Source organism: Lygodium microphyllum, chromosome 8 (assembly GCF_053477565.2).
Source record: "Lygodium microphyllum isolate KBCC chromosome 8, Lygodium_microphyllum_v1.1.10, whole genome shotgun sequence".
Classification (NCBI taxonomy): Eukaryota; Viridiplantae; Streptophyta; class Polypodiopsida; order Schizaeales; family Lygodiaceae; genus Lygodium; species Lygodium microphyllum.
Genome location: NC_141142.1, coordinates 128,522,468 through 128,545,285, shown reverse-complemented (window position 1 = coordinate 128,545,285; position 22,818 = coordinate 128,522,468). Strand labels below are relative to the sequence as shown.

At 39.3% G+C, this 22,818-nt stretch overlaps 1 protein-coding gene across 2 annotated transcripts in view; it reads right to left on the bottom strand.

Moving 5' to 3' along the window:
* LOC148032847 (6-phosphofructo-2-kinase/fructose-2,6-bisphosphatase-like) overlaps window positions 1-17,566 on the bottom strand; it is a 184,566-nt gene extending 167,000 nt beyond the window's left edge. The window contains exons 1-3 of one of the 2 annotated variants that reach the window (XM_087683515.1): window positions 17,017-17,566; window positions 338-401; window positions 20-264 (exon numbers count right to left, since the gene is read on the bottom strand). In XM_087683515.1, coding sequence (XP_087539641.1) covers window positions 20-264; window positions 338-401; window positions 17,017-17,154 — 447 coding nt within the window. In that variant the 5' untranslated portion in view covers window positions 17,155-17,566. The remainder of the gene's footprint in view (window positions 1-19; window positions 265-337; window positions 402-17,016) is intronic. The other variant, XM_087683516.1, reaches the window with a different exon arrangement.
* Window positions 17,567-22,818: the final 5,252 nt, after the last annotated feature.

The following is a 22,818-nucleotide window of genomic DNA, read 5'->3' as shown; positions in this document are numbered from 1 at the left end:
CCTTGAGAAGTGAAGTTACCTGAGATTCTTCACCAATTTTTTGGGCTCGCCAACTTACAGCAAGCGAAAAGGTAGATACGACTTCCAACTGCACAGTTGCTAGTAGACATAGTTTCTCTCCAGTATCTGGGAACTGAAAATGTGTAGTTAAGCTTTGGAGCTCCTGATTATTGTCCCTTATAGATAGCCGAACTGCATCTTCTTCCATAGTCCAAAGTACTGAATTTGTATTATCTTTCAAGACAAATTTAAACTCCAGACCTCCTGGACACATTCCAACACATTTATTTCAGTTAATCTGTTGATATTTTCATATTCATGATTTAAAAAGACCTACCATGGCTTGGAGGAATTAAAAAATCAAGTTCCCAATGTTGATCAGAGACATGTAACATCAGTACCTGAACCAAAACTGCAATCAGTGAAACGTAGAAGAAAAGGCATCATTACTAGTATCCTCATTATTTAACATCAAGAAAGTTAAAAATCTAGTGATTTGTGAAGTTTGATATATGATTTTTCTATACAAAGTAAAGTCCCTTTCTCTTGGAAATAGAGAGAGAGAGAGAGAGAGAGAGAGAGAGAGAGAGAGAGAGTGTGTGTGTGTGTGTGTGTGTGTGTGAACACAAGACAGTGAGCTGGACTGGGCAGCAGTCCCACACTCAAAAGATGCAAGTAATAGAATGATGAGAATGAAAGTACAATAGGTAAGTTACATCTATCCTTAACTCAACTAGAGTTAAACTAACTTTAGAAGTAGTGACACAACTTATCAACTTAGTTGTGTCCACAACACACACTAAAACATTGGGCACTGCCCATAATTGACCAATTCTAACACCCCCTTGCAATGCCAATGTGATGGTGTACAAAGAATGAATCAATCACGAAAAGGTAGTAAGTTGAAGGATTTTCGAAATTCCTCAAACTTTTCACATGATAGTGCCTTGGTGAAAATATCTGCAACGTTCTTCTATGTGGGAATGTAGATCATGCTAGTCTCCCCTACATTGATCTCATAGTGATTGCATATCAATGCGTTACATAGGAGCATGAAACACTGGATTCCATGCTACTACAACAGCACGCTTAACTATCAGAAAGAATAGGTGTTGGTCCCTCCAAATGAACATGAAGATCAGCCAATACACGCTAACTAAACATATTCGATTGTTGCTATGAAAGCTGCCCTATACTGAACTTCACAAGATGAGGTAGCCATGGTAGGTTGCTTCTTGCTTAGCCAAAGAAATGCATGATTGACCTAGAAAGAAATAATGTCCTCTAGTAGACTACCTTGTATTGTGATTACCAGCCTAATCTAATCATTGTAAGCATGCATTTGCAAGTCTCCCCCTGTAAAATAGCAAACCATACAATTGTGTTCCTTGCAAATAGCGAAAAATGGGCTTAACAACTTGCCATTGTAGGATCCTTGGACTGTGCCTGTATCTGCTCACATATGAGTCTACATATTGTATGTCAAGACGACTATTGCACGAATAGATGAGACAACCAACAGCCTAGCTGTAAATATAACATCTGATAGATCACTGCCATCATGCATTGAAAGTTTCGGCCCTATTTCCATAGCTGTGCACATACATTTACAATCTTGCATGTTAAACCTTACTAGCAACTTTTGAACATACTGTGATTGAGAGATAACAATACCATGCTGGTTTTGGGTGGATTGAATCCCCAAAAAATAGTGGAGCAGCCCCATGTAGTACAGGTTGCCAAGCAGCTCCCAAACCAAAGAGCCTCCAACAACCTATACTGTGTTTGTAGCCTAAAGGATTGATAGCAACGGCGCTTTCAGAGGGGTAAGTAATAACGTCATATGCAAAGGCATTTTATCCTACCCAGTTAAGAGAATCACACACCTTGGGATCTCCAGCTCTCCTTGTTGGTTGCTCTCCAATCTCGCAAATGACCTATGATTTATACCTTCAAGTTTAGGCTTCGTATCATCAAATTCCTTCACATCTTTTGATTTAGGATTTTATTGAACCTTTTGAATCAACTTTAGGTGTATTTTCAAAATGCATCTTCTGTTCTAGCTATAAACTTCTCTTCGAAGTTCTTACATCCCACGCATTCGGCTCACAGTTCTTCCTTGAGTTTCTCAAGTTCTTCCTTAATTTTTCTATGGCATCACTGTTTAAATCCCGATTCTCCTTATCCTTAATCTCTAACTCACTTTGACAAGAGGATACAGCAAATTTGGAAGAAGCAGATACAGTTGGCATAGGCTGAATCATTTGATGTCATGGATGAATTGGAGATTTTCAAAAGAAGCATATCAACCCATCTATTGTTTTCATCAATCACGAGATTTCTCTTGTTTGAAGGATCAATGCCCAATTTTAACATCATTTTAGCGCAGTAAACATTGAGTTTCTGCCAATTAATCTTGAAAGAGGACTCAATGCTACATTTCATAACTTGATTGATATCTTTGTATTGCTCTTTAAACCATGAAAGGTCAATCATATCCTTGGCTAATCCCTTACTACCGACTACTAAGGAAGAACCCTCCAATTCCAAAGCATAGATATTCTGCCCTAAACCGGGACTAAAACAATGCAATGAACCTAGTGGCTTTGCAATCTGCATGAGGGATACAAGAATTCTTGTATAATAATAATCTTTGATATCTAAAATGTATGATATGCCTTGCCTAACTTACCTATTACAGTTTTTCTTCTAATACATGCAGCAACAAAAGCTAGACAATGTTTAGAACGATAAGTTTATTACCACATTTTGCTTCTAATATAACCGTAATGTGGTAGCAAAAGCTAGACAATGTATAAAATGACGTGGCTACAGTCATTCCAAACAATGACTAGCTAGGATTGACATGGCTACAACAAACAGATCTAATTGATGGATGTTGTCTTTAAAAATAAGTTTATTACATTTTGCTTCTAATATAACCATAATAGGGATATCTTTATGGCATTCGTGATCTAACTTAAAAATTACATTGGGAAGCGAAAAACGTATAGTCTAATCTCGATTGAAAGATAAGAGCTACTTGAAAAGGCTCACCAAGATCAGATATAGCTGGTTTTCCACGAAATCTATTGCAGTAGAGTGTACAATGTTTATGGTTTGGGATAGAGCACTCAATGGGCTAGGGTGGCCTCAAGCTTGACCACCCTCGAGGAAACTCCAAATACATGCCATAGGTTTAAATAGATAGACTTTGGATGCTAAGATCCACTAAAGCAAGGAATTAAGTAAACGTTATATGTAAAAGGTGGGTGTCTAGTTTACGATTGTTTGAAAGTTCATATAAAGTAGAATTTTGTCTATAAGATATTTAAATCAGTTACTGTCATCTAATATAAGAATTTTGGCATAATAGGAAATGATAGTTTCTTGAAAAGAAATAACAAAATTTAGTCAAATTGAAGGTTCTAGCAATATTATCTAATGCTAGATTTAATTGAATAATCAATAAGATGGTTCTGCGGGGTAGAGTAATTGGCAAACTCGTCAAGCTCATGATCTGAAGACTATTGGTTCAAATACAAACCCTGGACTTTATTAATAAAGAAATAGCTATATAAATTAAGTATCTAATCTAAGATAAGGAGCTTACATTAACCAAAAAGTCCGGATATATGATAATTGAGACATTAAAGAACCTTTAATTAATGGTTTCTATACATGGTTGTAGATGCAACCAATTTGCCAATAAAAACAAAATAAAAATGGCCAATAAGAAAATAGCTATATTATAACATACCCAAATAAAAGTAGAATCAAATCTGAAATGAAAATATTGAAATACATAGATTTCCTATAAATACTAAAATAGTCAAGAGTCCAGATAGTTTTGTGCTATGGATATAAAGACAATCTTAGCATTGTTATATAAAGGATGTTAATGGTAAAATATCTATAAATTATTTCCACTAGAAGAAAAAAAATAAGGACCAAAGGTTGCAACCTGTCCAAATTTAGAGTCATTTTCTACTTATATCTCTATTTAATCTTAATTTTGATTTTACATTAAGTAAGTGGTACTTACTCATTCCTTTCTTCTTTTTCCTATGAATATTCATTAGCGAGTCTATCGTACAAGAAAGTTGCATGGCATTTGGATTTTCCATGGGTTTGTTTCGATAGCATGTTTATATTGTCGTGTGTTATGATTCCGATTGTCTAATCTTTGTGCATTTAATACACACTGCTTTAATTTCTGGTTGAGTCGACTCTCTATGAATTAGCAGGTTTTAATCTATCTGACCCAATTCTTGATCCAATGTGAAGACAAGGTATGTTTGTCATACCATTTATCGTATATATATATGAATAATCAAAACATAAGGATATTAAAATTAGAGACACAATAATTGGCGCACGTATCTGGAGTTATGAAGGCTACATGGTAGCCCATATCGTATTGTCTAACAAAAGGTTCAATTTCTATCCGTTTTATTTTGCTATGCCTTTTATCATTTAACATAGTGTTCTTACATACGACCATATGTTATTTTAACTCAAGGAAGTTAAAGGAAAAACCCATATATATGAGGTTCTCAACGACCTTACCCACTTGCCCAAAATAAAATGAATTAGCCGAATTGTTGCTTTATGATACTTACTAGACCTATAAAAAATGTTATGATCTCCAGACCTATAAAAAATAATACGATCGTAGAAAACAAACACAATCAATGCGATATAGCCAATCTTTGCTATGCCGTGCGATAAGCCATATTCACAATCAATTGCATTGTCTATCTTGGCAAAGCAATATGCAGCAATGGCAAGCACTTGGTGTCAAAAGATGACGTACCAGCGAGACAGTAGGGTTGGAGGGGAGGAACACAAAGTGAACTCGGCAAACATGGAGAAGAGAAGAGAAGAGAGAACTCTGATGAATGGAATCATGAATGCCGTAGCACAAGGAAGATGATGAAGATAGCCACGAACACGAACCGCAATGTCCTCCTGAAGGGGTGTGAGGGTAGTGGAGAGGCTAGAGAGAAGAGGTGACGGACTGAATGAATCAGCCGTGAGGAACGAATGAGAGAGTGGCCTATAAATAGGCACAGTCAGTCTAGGATGGCGCCCCTTTTAAATAGGCACAATTAGTCTAGAATGGTGCCCCTTTTTGGGGCTGCAAACCCTAAACGCAAACCCAAAACGCAAAAACGTAAAAACGCAAACTACGGGTGAAGGGTTTCTCAACACCCCCTCTCAGGCCCAAAAAGGGGAACAAGAGAAGAGTGAGGTGGAGATGCAATGCTACATGCTGAAGAATGCTCATGCATCAAGTGCCACTTAGACAGTGTTCCTCATGGGGAAATTGTTTACTTACCCAAGCGCCCTAGTACAAAGATGATGAAAACATGCAATGCATAGGAGGAATGTCAAACTTTGTGTGGTGCCGAGAACCATAAGGATATGTCCGTACTCGATCTCGGATTTGGCTCCATGCTGACCAAGTGACCAAGGCAAGAAGAAAGAGGACCCCTAAGATCCAAGATTTTCACCGCAAAGGGAACTTGTAGGAAAGAATAGTAGATAGAGTGAACTGGAGAACCCGAAACTCAACCTCGGGAGAGAAGCCACTAGCTCCGTGCATCCATGCTAGAAGGAATACGAAGGCCTCGTCACCAAGTCGCGGTTGAACCTCCGAGGTCTCGATCTAGGTGGTACTTGAAGATCCTAGGTATCAGTAGAAGAGATGATTGGTCGAAGATAGCCACCCCAAGAAAGTAGAGGATGGGTGAAGAACTTCATGTGGAGTAGGTTCCCCCTCTGAGGTGGGAGGTGGAGGGGCCCTCGCCGAAGTCGAAGAAGTAGATGCTCCCTCTGAGGGCAAAGAAATAACATCTCCCTCAGAATCCCTCTCTGAAGTAGAGAGGGAATCCAAAAACTCATGGATCACGAACTCTGAAATGTCTGATGACAAAGGAAGTGCCGCGGGTCGTACCAAAGAAGGTATCTGGGGTGCCAAAGAGGAAGCCAGAAAGCACCCAGAAGTGGCCTCTCGAACCTGAGTGGAAGAGGGTGGGGAAAAAGGAGGCTCAAGATGAGCAAGAGGTGGGCAACAGTCGTCGTCTCTCAGTGGAGCAGACTGGGTAGCCAAAGAAGAGGAAGGAGTCAAGCAGCCACCATCTCTCAAAGGAGCAGACTAATGAGGAGACAGTATCAAACAATCACTATCTCTCGGTGGAGCAGACTGCAGAGCCGTAGGTCGTGGAAGCCACTATACCTGAAAATAAGTGGGAGAAGACTGCCGCTGGCATTACGACGATCTCCAGGAGGTGGTAGCGTCAATCAATCCTCCATGTGCTCGAAAGGACTTAGTACGCATCGGATGCGTCTTATTGCCTTGAGTATAGTACTCTGATAGCCGACGCAGAACAATCTCTGTGGCCCAGAAAGGAGAGGTGGCACAAGGAGTGCCTGATGGAAAATGCATATACTCTGGGGGGATGGGGAGCAAGGGTCGAAGTCCGCAAGCATCGGTGGTGTGTCCGGTGATGCCACAGTAGGAGCACCCAATAGTCTGGTCATCTGTTGGTAAAGAAGCCATGGATACCAGTGTGCCTTGCTGAAGAAGGAAGAGGTCAGCCACCATAAACCACGAACCGCAATGTCCGCCTCAAGGGGTGGGATGGTAGTGGAAGGGCTGGAAGTGAGCTGTCAGTGGGAGGAGGATGTGACCAGCAGTAAGGGACTGAAATCTGCAAAAACGAGATTTTGATGCAGCAGAAGAAAAAGAGAAGTGGATGCCGAACCTACCACTGGTCTTTGCCTTCACTGGAGTGGAGGATCTTCGCTGCTAGGTGAGCAAATCCAGCTCTGATACCATGTCAAAAGATGACGTACCAGCGAGACAGTAAGGTTGGAGGGAAGGAACACGAAGTGAACTCGGCAAACATGGAGAAGAGAAGAGAAGAGAGACAAAACTCTGATGAATGGAATGATGAAGTTCCAAATCATGGAGTGAATGTGATACAAGGGAACAAGGGTGCCGTAGCACAAGAAAGATGATAAAGACAGCCACGAACCACGAACCGCAATGTCCTCCTGAAGGGGTGTGCGGGTAGTGGAGAGGCTGGAGAGAAGAGGTGATGGACTGAATGAATCAGCCGTGAGGAATGAATGAGAGAGTGGCCTATAAAAAGGCCCAGTCAGTCTAGGATGGCGCCCCTTTTTGGGGTTGTAAACCCTAAACGCAAAATGCAGAAACGCAAAAACGCAAACTGTGGGTGAAGGGTTTCTCAACACTTGGCGCGTAGGCCTTTTAGATAGAAAGTAACAAAAACATACATCAAACAATTAGAAAGTTGGCTTGCTATGATTTAACAGCGCTAACCAAGTGGAAGAGCCATCATTCTTAGAATAAGAGTGACTCTCTTTGGAATAACAAGCTAATCAAAACATCTTAGGGAAGGTTTAGCACCTCAATGCTGAAAGCCATAATCAATGCACTAATGCCTTTTACTTAGGTGCTATGATAATACGTATTTATTAATTTGGTTTTTTTTTTCTTACCATTATCTTTGTCCCTTCAATCATGATCATCAACCGAATTATGTGGTTTCTTTTGTTTGCATTTCTTATAGCTATTATTTGAATTAGTATCTTGGAGTGAATTGCAAGTTTGTTGCTTAAATTGGCTTTTATCTAAAGCTTTTATTTTCTCAATAAATATTATTTTAAAGATCTATAGCTTCTCTGAAAAGTATTTATATTCTAAAAGTAGCATTTCTTTGAGTTAGCATAGCTTTTTAAAGTCAATGAACAACATGGACAAAAACTAGCGCTCCCTCCCTTGGCAAGCTACGATTCATTTTCTGCAACGTATGAGTTGCTTTTGTCATGTTACGGTTGCATTGCTTGTGTCTTGCATTTGTTTGGAGGAAACGAGATTTGAACCCATGATATAATCTTATTGTATGTTGATTCAACAAACTAATGCCTTAAGCCACTCAACCATACCTTAGGTAAAAGAAAAAGAAGCAAACCTTTTTTTTATAAAATTAAATCAAAAACCCATTTTTTCACATCTAAAAAAGTAAACCTAACAATCCTTGGCATTTCAACTAGATTTATGCCTTATTTATCTATTTATTTTTCTACTAGTTTTTTTACCACTTCATCACAAATAAAAATGAACTGGCAAGCAGCATTATAAAGTATGTAACTTTGATCATAAGGATCAATCTCTAAATGCATCACTCTGTAATAGCTTTATAATGCTTCAGCATATTCTCCTTCAGATCCGTTACGATCACATATGTAATGTAATGAGCTCCATTACGAAACGGATTGTGATAAGTGAGTTAAAGATATGAGAGATCAATGGAAAGTGGTAAGATTAAAAAAAGAGAGATAAAATCATATGATAGCTTGCTAAGCAATGCAAGGTCCACGGAGTTACACATATTTGTATTAATAAGTTCAAAACAACATGATTGAAATCATAAGGTCTTGCACTAACCTTCATATAGCTTTGCTAGGATGTGCACATATAGTTTTAGAACATAGATGGTGTGAACCATAAACTACTGGATTAATGCATCAATATGACATTGATTTCTATTGTTTGAGATAAAAACTCATGAGCGAGTCTATCATACAAGAAAGTTGCATGGCTTTCGGGGTATTCAAGACTAGGCCCTCCCTCACAAGCTACATCTACGTGCTCAATTACCTTGCTGATCAACACTTGCTTTAATTGCTGACCTGCAACGCATGGGCAAAGAAGAAGTAATGCTGGAAGAGTAAATTGTGAGGAGTGCTTCTCAAGACACTCACAAATGGCATGAAACAACAGTTTTTCCATGGATATAATCTTCCAACTTGCTCACAAGATCTGTATTAAATTGTAAAACTAAAGAAATAGACCCATCAAAAGCATATAATTCCATAAGCTTCATAGAATCCAATAAATTGTAACCTTCTAAGTCATTCACATACTTCTGACCAAGCGTTTACTAGTGCTTTTGAAAGGTTCCATATAGCTTTTATCAATCACTTTCTCCACATTACTGCATTTAGCCACCATGACATCTTTGAAGACACAAGGACTAAACACACCATCACTTGCATTGTCTTTCAATACTAGCCTCGTAGGTTTGGTTAGCCCCTATTAGAAATGTTCATTCTAATAGAATTATGTATTCCATCAGGTAGTATCATTCGCTAATGTAGTTCATTCTACTTTCATGTCAGGATTGGTTCTTACTTGCATATCCCTATTCCACCTTATACCAAACGTTGATTTTGTAGCCGCCGCACAATTGCTCATTTATGTGGGAGCTATAAATATTTTGATTGTATTTACTATAGTTCTTACTAGTAGAACAATAGGATCCAACTCCTATCCAACCAAAGAGTCAGGTATTGCCCTGGCAGCTTGCGCAACTCTTTTTGTATCACAACCCTAAAACACAAAAGGTCTTACAATTACTTTTCAATTTATCAATCAAAAATTATTGAAGAGTTGGTTGTAAAAAGTGATATTAAACAGATCAACTATTAATTATTAACAAATTTCTATTGCGCATCACATGTTTCATATTGTCGTGAGCATAAAATCGGAAAGTTGATGCAAAATAAACTCTGTGGTCCAGAAAGGAGAGGTGGCACAACGAGTACCTGGGGATAGATGCATATACTCCGGGGGAGTGGGGAGCAAAGGTCCATGGCGGCAAGCATTGGTGGGGTTTCTAGTGATGCTAAAAGAGGAGCACCCACTGGTCTATCCATTTGCCTATGGACAAGTCATAGCACCGAAGTGTGAACTTGTAAAAGGGAGGGTGGGTGGAAGAGAAAGTGCAAGGTATCTCTATCTACTGGTGATTCAATAGAAATGAAGAGGGAAATCACTCGAAGATGCCACACCCGCAACTTGTCTTTGCCTTCTCTAATGTAGAGGATCTTCATGGCTCACTGAGTGCCTCTAGCACTGATACCATGTCAAAAAATGACAGAGACCAAAGAGAGAATAGGGTTTGCAATGAGAAACACAGAATGTGTACGACAAACACTGAGAGAGGAGAAACTCAAAAACACAAGAACATGATGATGATACACTGAATCAAGCTATGAGAATAAAAGCCAATACAACAGAGCTAAAGCTGAAGAGCGAACCACATTGTCCTGTTTGAATCAAGCGGCACTACCTGTGGAAATCTACACAATGAAGGGAGCGAAAGGCAATCCTCCGGGGAGTGGGCTATCAAAGTAATCACTCGAAGGCGAAGAATAGCGATCGAGGGAGCGAAGTGTAGCCCTCTAATGCCGTCGAAAATGTGGAAGATGGTCACCAGCTATCGAAGGAGTGAACCATAGTCCTCAGATACCGGGGAGTGGCCTGGGTAGCAAAACGCAAATCCCAAAGTGTGTCAAAGCTTTCAAACACAGGGAAAGCAGCCCAAATGCTAACACCAAATGATGAACGATGACGCCAAATGAAGGGACAGCCGCAAGAAGGGTAAGCGCAGCCTGTGAGGGCCTGTCAACCCAAAAACGTAGGTATCTGGGGCTGCAAAAATTTACGCCATATGTGAGGTGATACCAAGCACGAAGATACTGACGCCAAGCTGGGGAAGGTGACGCCAAATGTAGAGGAGGTCTTAAGGCAGCCAAATGCAAATCTGGTTAAGCCTGAAGGAAGTGGAAGAGGTCACCAGCTATGGAGAACTGATGCCAAGGTAGGAGTGTTGTCGCCAACAATCGAATGATGACGCCAACAAGATGGAGCCTCCAAGCACAGGACCTGAGTGATGGGATAGGGCACCTGAAGGAGAAGAGGAAGGGTGATCACGAACTACGATGTCCTCCAATAGGGGTATGAGCAGTTTCTAGTTTATCAAGAAGATAAGTAGCATGTCTTACTCATCAAATTTACTTCCGAACATCTAATTTCACTAGATATTCCACGTGAGTTGTTTGAAAGAACGATAGGGTAAGGTAAACTAATTGTCCCAATAGATTAAGTCTTGCAGCTAAAGAATATTGCTCATTACATTCGACTAGAACCTAAATTGGTTCTTGACTATAGGATGAAACAATTCCATCGAACCGTCTATCCCTAGTATCTAGTAAGGTGGAAGAACCACCTGAAGGCACAAGCAATAGCAATTTGTATATTCATTGAAAAGTCATGTTTCCCACTTCTTTTCTAATGCTTTAGTAAGGTGGAAGAACCGCCTAAAGGCGAAGGCAACTTAGTAGTTTGTGCATTCATTGAAGACTCATGTTTCCCACTTCTTTTCTAAGGATATTGGCGACCACAACAATTATTCATAAGAAAGAAAGTGTTACATCCTTGAGCATCCGAATGGGCACTAGTAGCATTGATCACAAACTAACCTAGTGTGGATGCATTAGAGGCGCTTTAAGGTTTGTGCAACCAAGTCCTATCTATAGAACTTAGCCCTATTGTGGACATCATGGTGTAATCGCCACTCTTGGACTATCGGCCAATAGGCCACTGTGTTCACACACTAGGATGGTGTGCGCTTGTTGTATGGGGCTCTAGCTCTTGGGATGTGGTTATGACCTAATATGTTGCTAGCTCCTTAAGGGTGAGCCCATTTGGCTCTATGGCTAGGAGGTGGGTCTAATATCCATTCCTTTTATCGCTTGTCATGGGTATTACTTGTGTTGTGTCACATATGTAGTTTGGATCCTAGGGAACATTTTGTAACCTCTTCGTCTTTAATTACTTTGTTTAACAACCAATGCTTCTTCACTCCCCCTCAACTAGTGGACGAATGCATCTTTAAAGACAACTATTGAAGAAGAATCCCAAACAACCCTTCAAATGAGAGAGCACAATCATGTACCATCAAAGATATATATATGTGTTTATAGGTTGGTGTTAAACCTTCAAGGGTTGCACTTACCAAATCCATATCGTCTATATACTCTCTAACTCACTCAATTCATTGCACGCCTCTTTTGAGTGTTGTAAGAATGGCTATCAAATTATCATAGTCCTCTATATCTAAAGTATGAGTAACCTTGAAAAGTATTGATCAATACTCCTCAGTATGAACAGTGTGAACACAAACCGACACGCTGCACTGTCCTGTTTGAATCAAGCGGCACCACCTGTGGGAATCTACACAATGAAGGGAGCGAAACATAGTCCTCCGGGCAATGGACTATCAAAGTAATCACTCGAAGGCAAAGAAAAGCTATTGAGGGAGTGAATTGCAGTCCTCAAATGCCATCGGAGATGTGGAAGATGATCACCAGCTATTGAGGGAGCAAACCATAGTCCTTAGATACCGGGAAGTGGCCTAGGTAGCAAAATGTGAATCCCAAAGTATGTCAGAGCTTTTAAACACAAGGAAAGCAGCCCAAATATGTTGACCCTAGGGGAGAAATAATGATGCCAAATGAAGGGACAGCACCAGGAGGGTAAACGTGAGCCTGTGAGGGCCTATCAACCCAAAAATGTAGGTATCTAGGGCTGCAAAAATTGACGCCAAATGTAGGGTGATGCGAAACAAGAAGATGCTGATGCCAAGCTGGGGAAGGTGATGCCAAATGTAGAGGTCTCAAGGCAGCCAAATGCAAATCTGGTTAAGCCTGAAGGAAGTGGAAGAGGTCGCCAGCTATGGAGCACTGATGCAAGGGTAGGAGTGTTGTCACCAACAATCTCATTATGCCGCTAGCAAGATCGAGCCTCCAAGGATAGGACCTGAGTGATGGGATAGGGCGCTTGAAGGAGAAGAGGAAGGGTGACCACAAACTATGATGTCCTCCAGTAGGGGTATGGGCAGCTTCTAGATTACCAAGAAGATAAGTAGCATGTCTTACTGATCAAATTTATTTCTGAACATCTAATTTCACTAGGTATTCCACATGAGTTGTTTGAAAGAATGATAGGGCAAGGTAAACTAATTGTCCCAATAGATTAAGTCCTGCAACTAAAGAATATTGCTCGTTACATTCAACTAGAACCTAAATTGGTTCTTGACTATAGGACGAAACAATTCCTTCAAACTATCTATCCCCAATTTCTACTAAGGTGAAAGAACCACCTAAAGGAGGCGAAGGCAATAGCAGTTTGTACATTCATTGAAGAGTCGTGTTTCCCACTTCTTTTCTAAGGCTTTAGTAAGGTGGAAGAACTGCCTGAAGGCGAAGGCAACTTAGTAGTTTGTGCATTCATTGAAGACTCATGTTTCCCACTTCTTTTCTAAGGATATTGACGACCACAACAATTATTCATAAGAAAGGAAGTGTTACATCCTTGGACATCCGAATGGGCACTAGTAGCATTGATTACAAACTAACCTAGTGTGGATGCACTAGGGACGCTTTAGGGTTTGTGCAACCAAGTCCTATCTATAGGACTTAGTCCTATTGTGCACATCATGGTGTAATCACCACTCTTGGACTATCGGCCAATAGGCCACTGTGTTCACACACTAGGATGGTGTGCGCTTGTGGGGCTCCAACTCTTGGGATGTGGTTATGACCTAATATGTTGCTAGCTCCTTAAGGGTGAGCCCATTTGGCTCTATGGCTAGGAGGTGGGTCTAATATCCATTCCTTTTATGTTGTTTGTCGTGGGGACTACTTGTGTTGTGTCTCATTTGTAGTTTGGATCCTAGGGAGCATTTCATAACCTCTTCGTCTTTAATTACTTTTTTTAACAGCCAATGCTTCTTCACTTCCCCTCAACTAGTGGACTAATGCATCTTTAAAGATGGCTCCTATTGAAGAAGAATCCCCAACAACCCTTCAAATGAGAAAGCATAATCATGTACCATCAAAGATATATATTAGTGCTTATAGGTTGGTGTTAAACCTTCAAGGATTGCACTTACCAAATCCATATCATCTATATACTCTCTAACTCACTTAATTCATTGCACTCCTCTTTTGAGTGTTGTAGGAATGGCTATTAAATTATCATAGTCCTCTATATCTAAAGTCAAAGTAGCCCTGAAAAGTATTAATCAACATTATGGGAAACGGAAAATCCTGGTAGAGTTCATTGCATCACAACCAAAAAGTAGAGTGGTTTTTCGATGGACAATGAAAAAATATGAAGCTTATGTTTCAAATACAATACTCGAGTAAACTGCCTCTATATGTTACATAGAATATCCCATGTTGTTTCCGGAGACTTGGCATTGTTGATATGGGAAATATAGAGCCTTTTACCTATATGTTGATCGTACACTATGCCTTCTAAGCCCTTTTCTCTACTCCTTTACCTTCTCTTTGTATTCAGCTTCTTTTTTCATTATGTCCTTCACATTGGACACTTTATCTTCTAGTTCATTCTCTTTTCCTTGTTCCTTTTCTTGTTTGTCACTTCTTTTGAAAGTAGCTTCAAGGCCGACTTCTTTATTGGTGCAAGCAGTCTTCTTTCATCCCCCGGTTATATTCCACAAGTCCATCATCAGCCAGTTCCTCATCTTAAACTACCAAATTTGATCATTTTTACCATCAACCTTGCTGCTCTCAGGTAGCACTAATGACTCCACCTTCTCCTCAATCTTCAGCAAGCAAGTTCATTTAGAAGAGGATACCCAAAAAAAAAAAAAAAAAAACCCGGCAATATATAAAGGATGCCAACTATTTCTTCCCATACTCTTTGCCAAAGTGGAAGAAACATAAACCAACCAATCGTACGATTGAGACAAGCCTTCTCTTAGAATGTTCTTTTGAATGTCATATTTTGATCCAATTGTGTTGTTTAAGGCATCATCCAATCGTGTGAAATAAGCTCCATATGCCTATCCTATCAAAGTGTTTCTCAAAGTCTTTAGAAGCCTTCAAAATTTGGTTGAAAATGTCAATTTTTTGAAAATCTTCTTCTTTGTTGTGTTTAGATGAAACTTTAGGACCCTTCACACAGTGTGGGCTTTTATTCTTTGTCTGGCTTTGACTGCTGCCCAAAACATTTAACCTTTCCCTTTTCAGGTTTTAATTAGAAAAATCATGACAATTTGATCATAGAGATCACATCCAAACCATAACAGCCCAATCATGAGAGCAGTTCAACATCATCTTGAGCTTGGTGACTAATTTGGGCGCTTTGAACTAGGTGTTTTCTTCATCACATTTCCACGATTGGCAAATCTAGCTGTTGTCTGTGTTAATCTATCCATTGACTGCAACATGATCCTATGTGTGGTGAATTGCCCAAAAAGCCTGTCAAGCTGCCCATTGACGATCTGCCCATCTGTCAACATGCCTGTTTATGCCCAATAGTTGACTCTTTTATTCTCTTCATGCTGGTTGACCCACATGCCATATCTTTATTCTTCTCCATGCCATCATAACCTTGTTACTTTGTTAACAATTATTCTTCCCTTCTTCACCCTACACAGACACTCCTCTACCCAAAATCACTTCATTTGACATTGCTATGATAGCACAATCACTCCATCTGACATTGCTCTGATACCACTTGTTGGACACTTTCACAATCATGAAGATCAAATTGTGCACCATTAACATTGATTAAACAGCAGATTATTGTGTGCAATTAATGACAAAGAGCATGCACACAGATTGGACAGCAAGCTACCTTCTTCTCTAATCTCCATTCATTTTCAACTAACATGAAAGTTTACATTGCATGGCTTTCTTTGGCAGCATACATCTTCACACCCACCTATTTTCATTGATTAAATAATGTCCCTTTAATTTTCCTAAGGCTATTCACCCTTTGGGTGACTTTCACCAAATACATAAATGTCCAAGCAATACGGCCATCAACAAAAAGATCTTGACAAGTACAATACTTTGCCATGCACAATATTTTCAAAATACTCACAAAATATTATTGTTGATGAAAAAACACATGATCATTAAATCCTTCACACCTTGTTCCACAAAGAAATACATTCTGAGTGTATCTACTTTGGCTCAATCAGCAATAATCAACAAGCCAAAGTTCACGACATGCTCCATATTTTATTGCCACTTGGATGTGATCCATATTTAGTGCGTGCATGAATGGGAGTTAAATGTGGTCAAGATGAACTGTGAAGAGAATTGGTATCTACAAAGTATTCCAAACTCCCAAAACCTCTCTACATTGTACACTTCGTCCAATCTGCATTTCTATTTTCTAGAGACCAAAATGTGCAATCAACAGCTCAATCACGTACTGTACGATAAGCCAGTTGAGGACTGTTAGAGAAGAGAACATGTCAGTAGAGAACTATGTTGGAGAAGAGAAAAGGCAGATAGAGAACTATATTGGAGAAGAGAAAAGGCATACAATGCGAAGGAAATCATGTCAAGAAGAAGAATGATATGCCCCATGGGACAGTTTTGTCCTCTCAAAATAATGATGTTCAAATCTCAAAGTCTCTGCTCAAACAAACTTTGCAGTCATGGATCCTGTTGACACCAACCAAAGCCAAACTGTTGGTGAGACTAGCACTTCTTTGGCACCATGGTTTAGGCCCACTTCAAGACCACTGATACCCTGCATAGGAAAGACTCTCGCAGCCTCTCATTCAAATAAGTGTTTTATAGAAAGTCCCATCCTTTGTATGCAAAAGTCCATCCCTCAAACCCTCTGGAAGTGGGCTTTAAATAGGGTATCTTATGTGCAAAACGTTTCTAAGGATATGTTGTCCCACACCTACCTCTCATGTGCTTGATGTCTTTGTGTTCTTGCAAGAATAAGTGCAACATCACAAAGTTGTGGATTATCCCATCCGGGTGACAGGTGTATCCACCAAAGAGATCTGTATAAAAGCTGAGAATGTCGGGATGCTGGCGGTAATACTCATCCATGAATTTCTCAAACAGATTTAAAACACTTCGACCATAACTATATTGAAACATAAATGGCAATGAAAACTAGCACAGGGAAGCGATGCTGACTTGCAGTGAGAGTGATCAATCAATCTGGCAGATAGAATGATAACAATTCATTCAATCAAGATCGTATGAGCAAAACAAGCCGTGAGAATGGCAAAGACGAAATTAGCAAGGAAGTCTTTTTTGTTTTTTCCTTAAATCATACGATGGAGGACTTACAGCTGCACTGATGTCCCAGGAGCCAAGAAGGGGGTGTGAGCCATAAACGAAGGGCGAAAGAGAGGGCGGCAAGGGGGGGCCATCATGGCAGAGCTGGATTGACACCAACAACTGACTGTGAGAGTCCGAGGTACTCATGATCGAGAGCAATTGCGGAATTCCCGATTTGGGTTCTTTCAAATTGGGCCTCCAACGACTCTCTCTCTCTCTCTCTCTCTCTCTCTCTCTCTCTCTCTCTGTGCACCTGCGCACCTGCTTTTATCCAACTGCAAAGACTCACTCTTTCTCTCCGTCTCTCTCTCCGCCTGCTTTTTCTTCCTCAAAAGGGAACACCTACAAACCCCCCGGAATCTGGGCTATGAATATTCTTCGTGCGTCGCCTGCGCCGCCACCTTTGCCCATCGTTCCCTTATCCATTACCCCAAACATTTGATGCAGAAGGCAGTTTGTCCAATTTTGCCAGCGTCCACATTCCAATTTCCACCTACACTACTACGACACATGGTACTACCTCGTAATCTTCCTTGCATCATGTCGTAAGTCAGTGGTATATACTGCTGACAAGTTCATCTGTGAATTGGATCTATAAATCGGTTAACTTGGGTTCATAAGTTCATCTATGAATTGGTTCGGGTTAGTTGACTTGGGTTGCGACTTTTTATGGGCTTCTAAATTCCAATTCATAGGAGTTAAGACGCGCATTGTGCAAGCTTGACTCTTATTTTTCAACTATGAATTGGGTCTACGAGTCAATTAACTTGAGTTCATAAGTTCATCTATGAATTGGTTCAAGTTAGTTAACTTGGGTTGAGACTTTTTGTGCACTTGTTCTTCTTCACCAATTTTCCTCTCCCTATCATTTAATGTTATGCTTACGGTGGTAGGTGTAAAGAGTGTTTCATATCATTTTCTTGTTTGAAAAGCAATAAATCATGCACTATAACAAGGAAATGGGGCTAAGCTGAGGCGAAACCTCATGCCTTAGACCCATCGTACATCCACAAATACATTCATATTTTTTGTAATTTTTTAGTGCATAAAAACTATTTTTTTTATTTAAAATCTCTTTTCTTGATTTTTCTATATTTACACATTAATAAATTGCTATTTTTTTAATTTTTCGATTCGACCTGATTAGAATTATTGATATCACCTTGATTGTGTAGCGTTTGGCTTCTTTGCTGACCTCCATTGCTAGACAATTGCAACTACTACTCCCCAAGTCCATCCACTATCCTCGTTTCCACTACACTATGGCAATAGCTTTGCTATCCCCTCTCCTCAACAAGCCCACCAACTTTCTGTCGCTTCCACCTCCACCCATCCTCCACGCCGTAGCAGACTAGTCGTCCCATCATCTCCTCTTCTTAAATTCTTTACGTGCTTGTAACAACCAATGCACCATTGGTATGGCATAAAATATTATGAAAGGCTGAAGTCTATGGTATAGGGGCAATTGTTGCTAAAATGAAATATTAGGATTAGGGTTTTCACCCAAAGTTGACACTCTACCCACTTTTGTAGCTCCTGATCGGTCCTTCCAATAATGTATGCATATAGCTTAGGTTAATTGAACCTACTCTAGGAAAAAGTGAATAGAAGCTACATAACCACAACCCTCACATCCATTGTACAAGGTATTACAAATTGCACATGAGTAATTCTAGCTCTCAAAATATATTACAAGAATAATAATGATCTCTCATCAATAAGGAATGAACAATATGAAATATAGTTACACATTATGGAAAAATAGTGCTTTATAGTGCCTTAAATAATATAATGAAGACTGAAAAATAATCATTTTTGGAAAATAAATTCCAACACTTTGAATTTGCATCTTCTTCACTTCTTAAGGTTAACATTACTCCCTTCCTAAACAAGTGCGATAAGTCCCCTGGCACTCATCATCAAATGTAGCATACTATAGCTTGCATTATAGATGTGGAATTCTTGTTGGGACGATGATGATGTGGCTTTGGGAAGGAATGATACTTGTCATTGTTGGTGAAGATGAAGAATGCTTCTTGGTACTTAGTGGATGATGGTTGAAGTTGACGACACAACTTGTAGAATATAGTGTCACTATTGAGAGTGCACTTGGATGTTAGTCCCTTCTTACTAGATAAAACTTGAACCATAAAAAAGAATTGGTTGTAGGATGTAGAAGGTGGGAGATTCATTAGTGAAGTAGAGATGATAACTTAGGATCCTTAACGAACTTCTGTACCTACAATGAAAACCTTATATCCATTCACTTCTTAAGGGGAGTGCTAAATTCTAATCTCTTATTTTCGTGCACAAGACATATGTTGTTGGATTGGGAGATGGTTCAAACTCCCAACAAGCCAAGAGTATTATCCTGCACTTGCGGGCCCAAATCATATATGAGTAATACATAAGTATGCATGCTTACATTGGCTAATACATGGTTAGTTCCATTAGGATTCTTCTTATTGTTGGCGGTGGATGAAGCAAGAAAACATAGTTTGCTAAAGATGGGAAGATTTCTCATTGTCAAGGAAAAGGGGATTTTGAAGAGAATCAGGGAGAGGCAAAGATGTAGAATGGACAAACTAAAAGTCAATCTAAGTAGTTCATGATGGGCATGGTCTCTAACAACTCATCTATAAAGTAGAAGTTGATGTGATTGGTCTCTTTATGCTTGAAGTAGCTTTTCCACCTTGCTTTGATGATCAAATTGTTGGCAGTAGGGTGAATAAGGAGAATAAGAGAAAGTCAATATCTATAATGCATGTGATAAGAGTGACCTTTCCATTTGCCATCTCTCACAGCCAAGATCCCCTCACCAACCAATGCTACATATATCCTCTCTTACATATTTTGAATCTTGAATCCCAACCAAGTGATCCCACATGCTAGATCCACATTCTTAAATATATCCATAGGATCTAGAAGTTAAATTAAAATGCAACCAAATACCATAGGCAACAAAGCTAGCTAAGGATACTAAAATGGCATATCTAGAGTAATCATTGACTAAAAATTCTATGGTTCTCTATCGAAAGAAGACATTGGAATTAAGCAATGCTGTTGGGACCTAAAATGGGCATGACACTAGCTCTAAGGCACTAGTTGGGCCTCTCTACTCACCTAAAACCATCCCACATGACCTCTCAGCTAAGAGCATCTAAGAACTTTTCGTTTGTAGCATTTCTCATAGTACAACGAATAACTAAAGGAGTCCCTAAACATGCTCATGTTATACACCACGTAGTGCACACACAAGGAGCACCCCTCAGTTGATCATCGTGGCTCCACTACGACTGTCCTACACCTCGGGGATTGGCCCCAAGATGCATCGTGAACATAAAACACATTCGAAACAAAGTCCACTCTTTTGATAAATGATCTAAGAGATGATATATAAACCTCACCAAATAACTCCCAAGGAACCAAATATCTAGCCCTACGGCTCTTGATACCTCACACTTTCAACGTTGGGTCATCACTCATACAAACAGGTACTATGCATCTAGGATACAATACCATGAGGTGCATCAATGCAAAAGTGAATATGACCATTGTGCCAAAACAAATATTCATTGAAAATCAGCAACGTGATGGTGTGAAGACAATTCTTTTCATGATTTCGTTTTCTACGCGAGTGCTTTGTTACTTAGGGTTAGCATCGAGTTTCCTCGTGCTACTAGTCCCTTTAATTTCAAACAACCGCAAACTCTATATGATATGCAACATCAATAATCAACATTTAACATATTTCAACCACTCAACAAACCCCTTAACCCCTATCGTTTAAGATTTTGCTTGTCTTGATAGGTGTAGGCATGGTTTTTAATGTATTTTTCATTATGGAAAGTGATAAAAACTCACTTTAACAAAGAAATGGGACTTAAATGAGGCTAAACGTCATGTTTCAGCTCCATTATACAATCATGCACATTAATCTTATTTTTTCTTATTTTTATGATGCGAAGGACCTAAATTTTTTATTTTTCTTTAATTTTCTCTATTTATTTATATAAAATTATAAATAATTATTGATTTTCTAATGTAGACTGATTACTCTCATAGAGAATGATTTTCTTAGCATATTTCATTCCATGGGAACAGAAAATGCACAGCAAAAATCCAAAAACCGCATATTTTTCTTTAAACTGCCCAATCTCAAGTTTTACGTGTTTTGCATATAATCATTATATGACTGATTTTTTATGATTCTTTCAACATGACTTATAAAATAGAGTATTGGCAATCAAATCCAAGCATTACTAACTATTTCAAACAAGAATCCATCATAAAATGGTAAAATCTACTTTTTTCTCATAAAATCGCCTATTATGACCCACGTATTTCGACGTTGGAGGCTCATTGATGCTCTTCCACAACCGTTGACGATTTGTCCAACTCCGATTCATGTGTCTCTCCACTCTTGCTTCATCATTTGACAAAAAACGTCCATATTAGCCCATCCCCCTCTCTTTTACATTGATCCATAAGAATAGTCCACAAAAGGGGAGAGGAGATAGGAGAAAGAAAGACTAGAATGAGATCTTGCTAAATAGTGCATCAAATTCAATCATTTTTTGAGAGATGATGAGCGAAAAAATGAAGCATCGCATAGCCAAGAGGGTTTTTCTGATGGTTGCAGGCTCAAAAAATCATTTTTTAATGATTGGAGAGGGCACTGAAAAAAAATGCCTCCCCCCCAAATAAACATTTTTTCTTCATGCCCCTTCATTCCACAAGCTAAAACCAAGCTTAAAGTTAAAACCCCAAAAAACTGGTTCACTTTGGGGGTTTCACACTATGGGGAAAGTGGGTTTTTCGCTTTTGAGGGGGCAAACATGCTCGGAATTGAGATCCGTCTAGACGACTGGCTTCATGACATCAAAATGCATAAATTTGCTACCCACCACACACTTTTCGGCTTTCGAATCATGTAGCTACTTTACAACATGAAACCTTGCAGGGATTAAATGGGGGGTCAAACGGCCTCCGACCGACGAACTGAGACTTGCGTTGAGTTCCTAGCATCGAATTCCATCTAGGAAAAATCCAACTCATCAATTCACAATTGCTTGAAAATTTGGTATTTTATGGCCTCCCAGGATCTTTTTCGCTTCAAAATTTGTCTTTAAAATCCGCTCTTAAATGCAAAGAGCAATAACCCATAGCAGTATCCAATCTACATGAAGAATTAAAGTGTCTAAGAAACACACATTGCCAAGCCTAAAGCACAAATTGAAACATTATTATCTCTATGTCATTGCTCAAACTAGGAAACTAGGCCCTAAAGAAAGAAACTATAACTATCTATGGTAAAAGCTAGTAGCCCATAGTAGTTGTAAGTCCATCTAAATAATCAAAGCTTTCTAAAGCTCAAACCAAGTAATGTGATCCTAAAAGGGAAGGTGGTTGAAACACCAAAAGTTTGACATAAGCAATCATTGTGTGTTTATGCTTACCACATATTGTAACTTGCATCCATTTGATGAAACTTGAGAGCAACTTGCAGTTGATTCTAGTTTAAAGAATCAAAAATTTTAGCTACAAGTTGAGATTCTCTCCATGTTACCTTGAACTGTAGCTCCTAGCTTGTTCCTCCCTTACACAATAAAGCTAACTATCCTTTTGAGCATTGTAGTGGTTGGACACTTGTGGTGTGTGTGGGCTTTTTCTTGCTTAGAAAATTATTTTGATAGCAATGCTTTTGAGTATTGTAGGGATTGGACTCTTTTAGTGTAGGATATTTAATTAAAAAATAGAATTTTCCACAAATACAAAGGGCTATTCATTTATATACATGTGGAGGGTTTT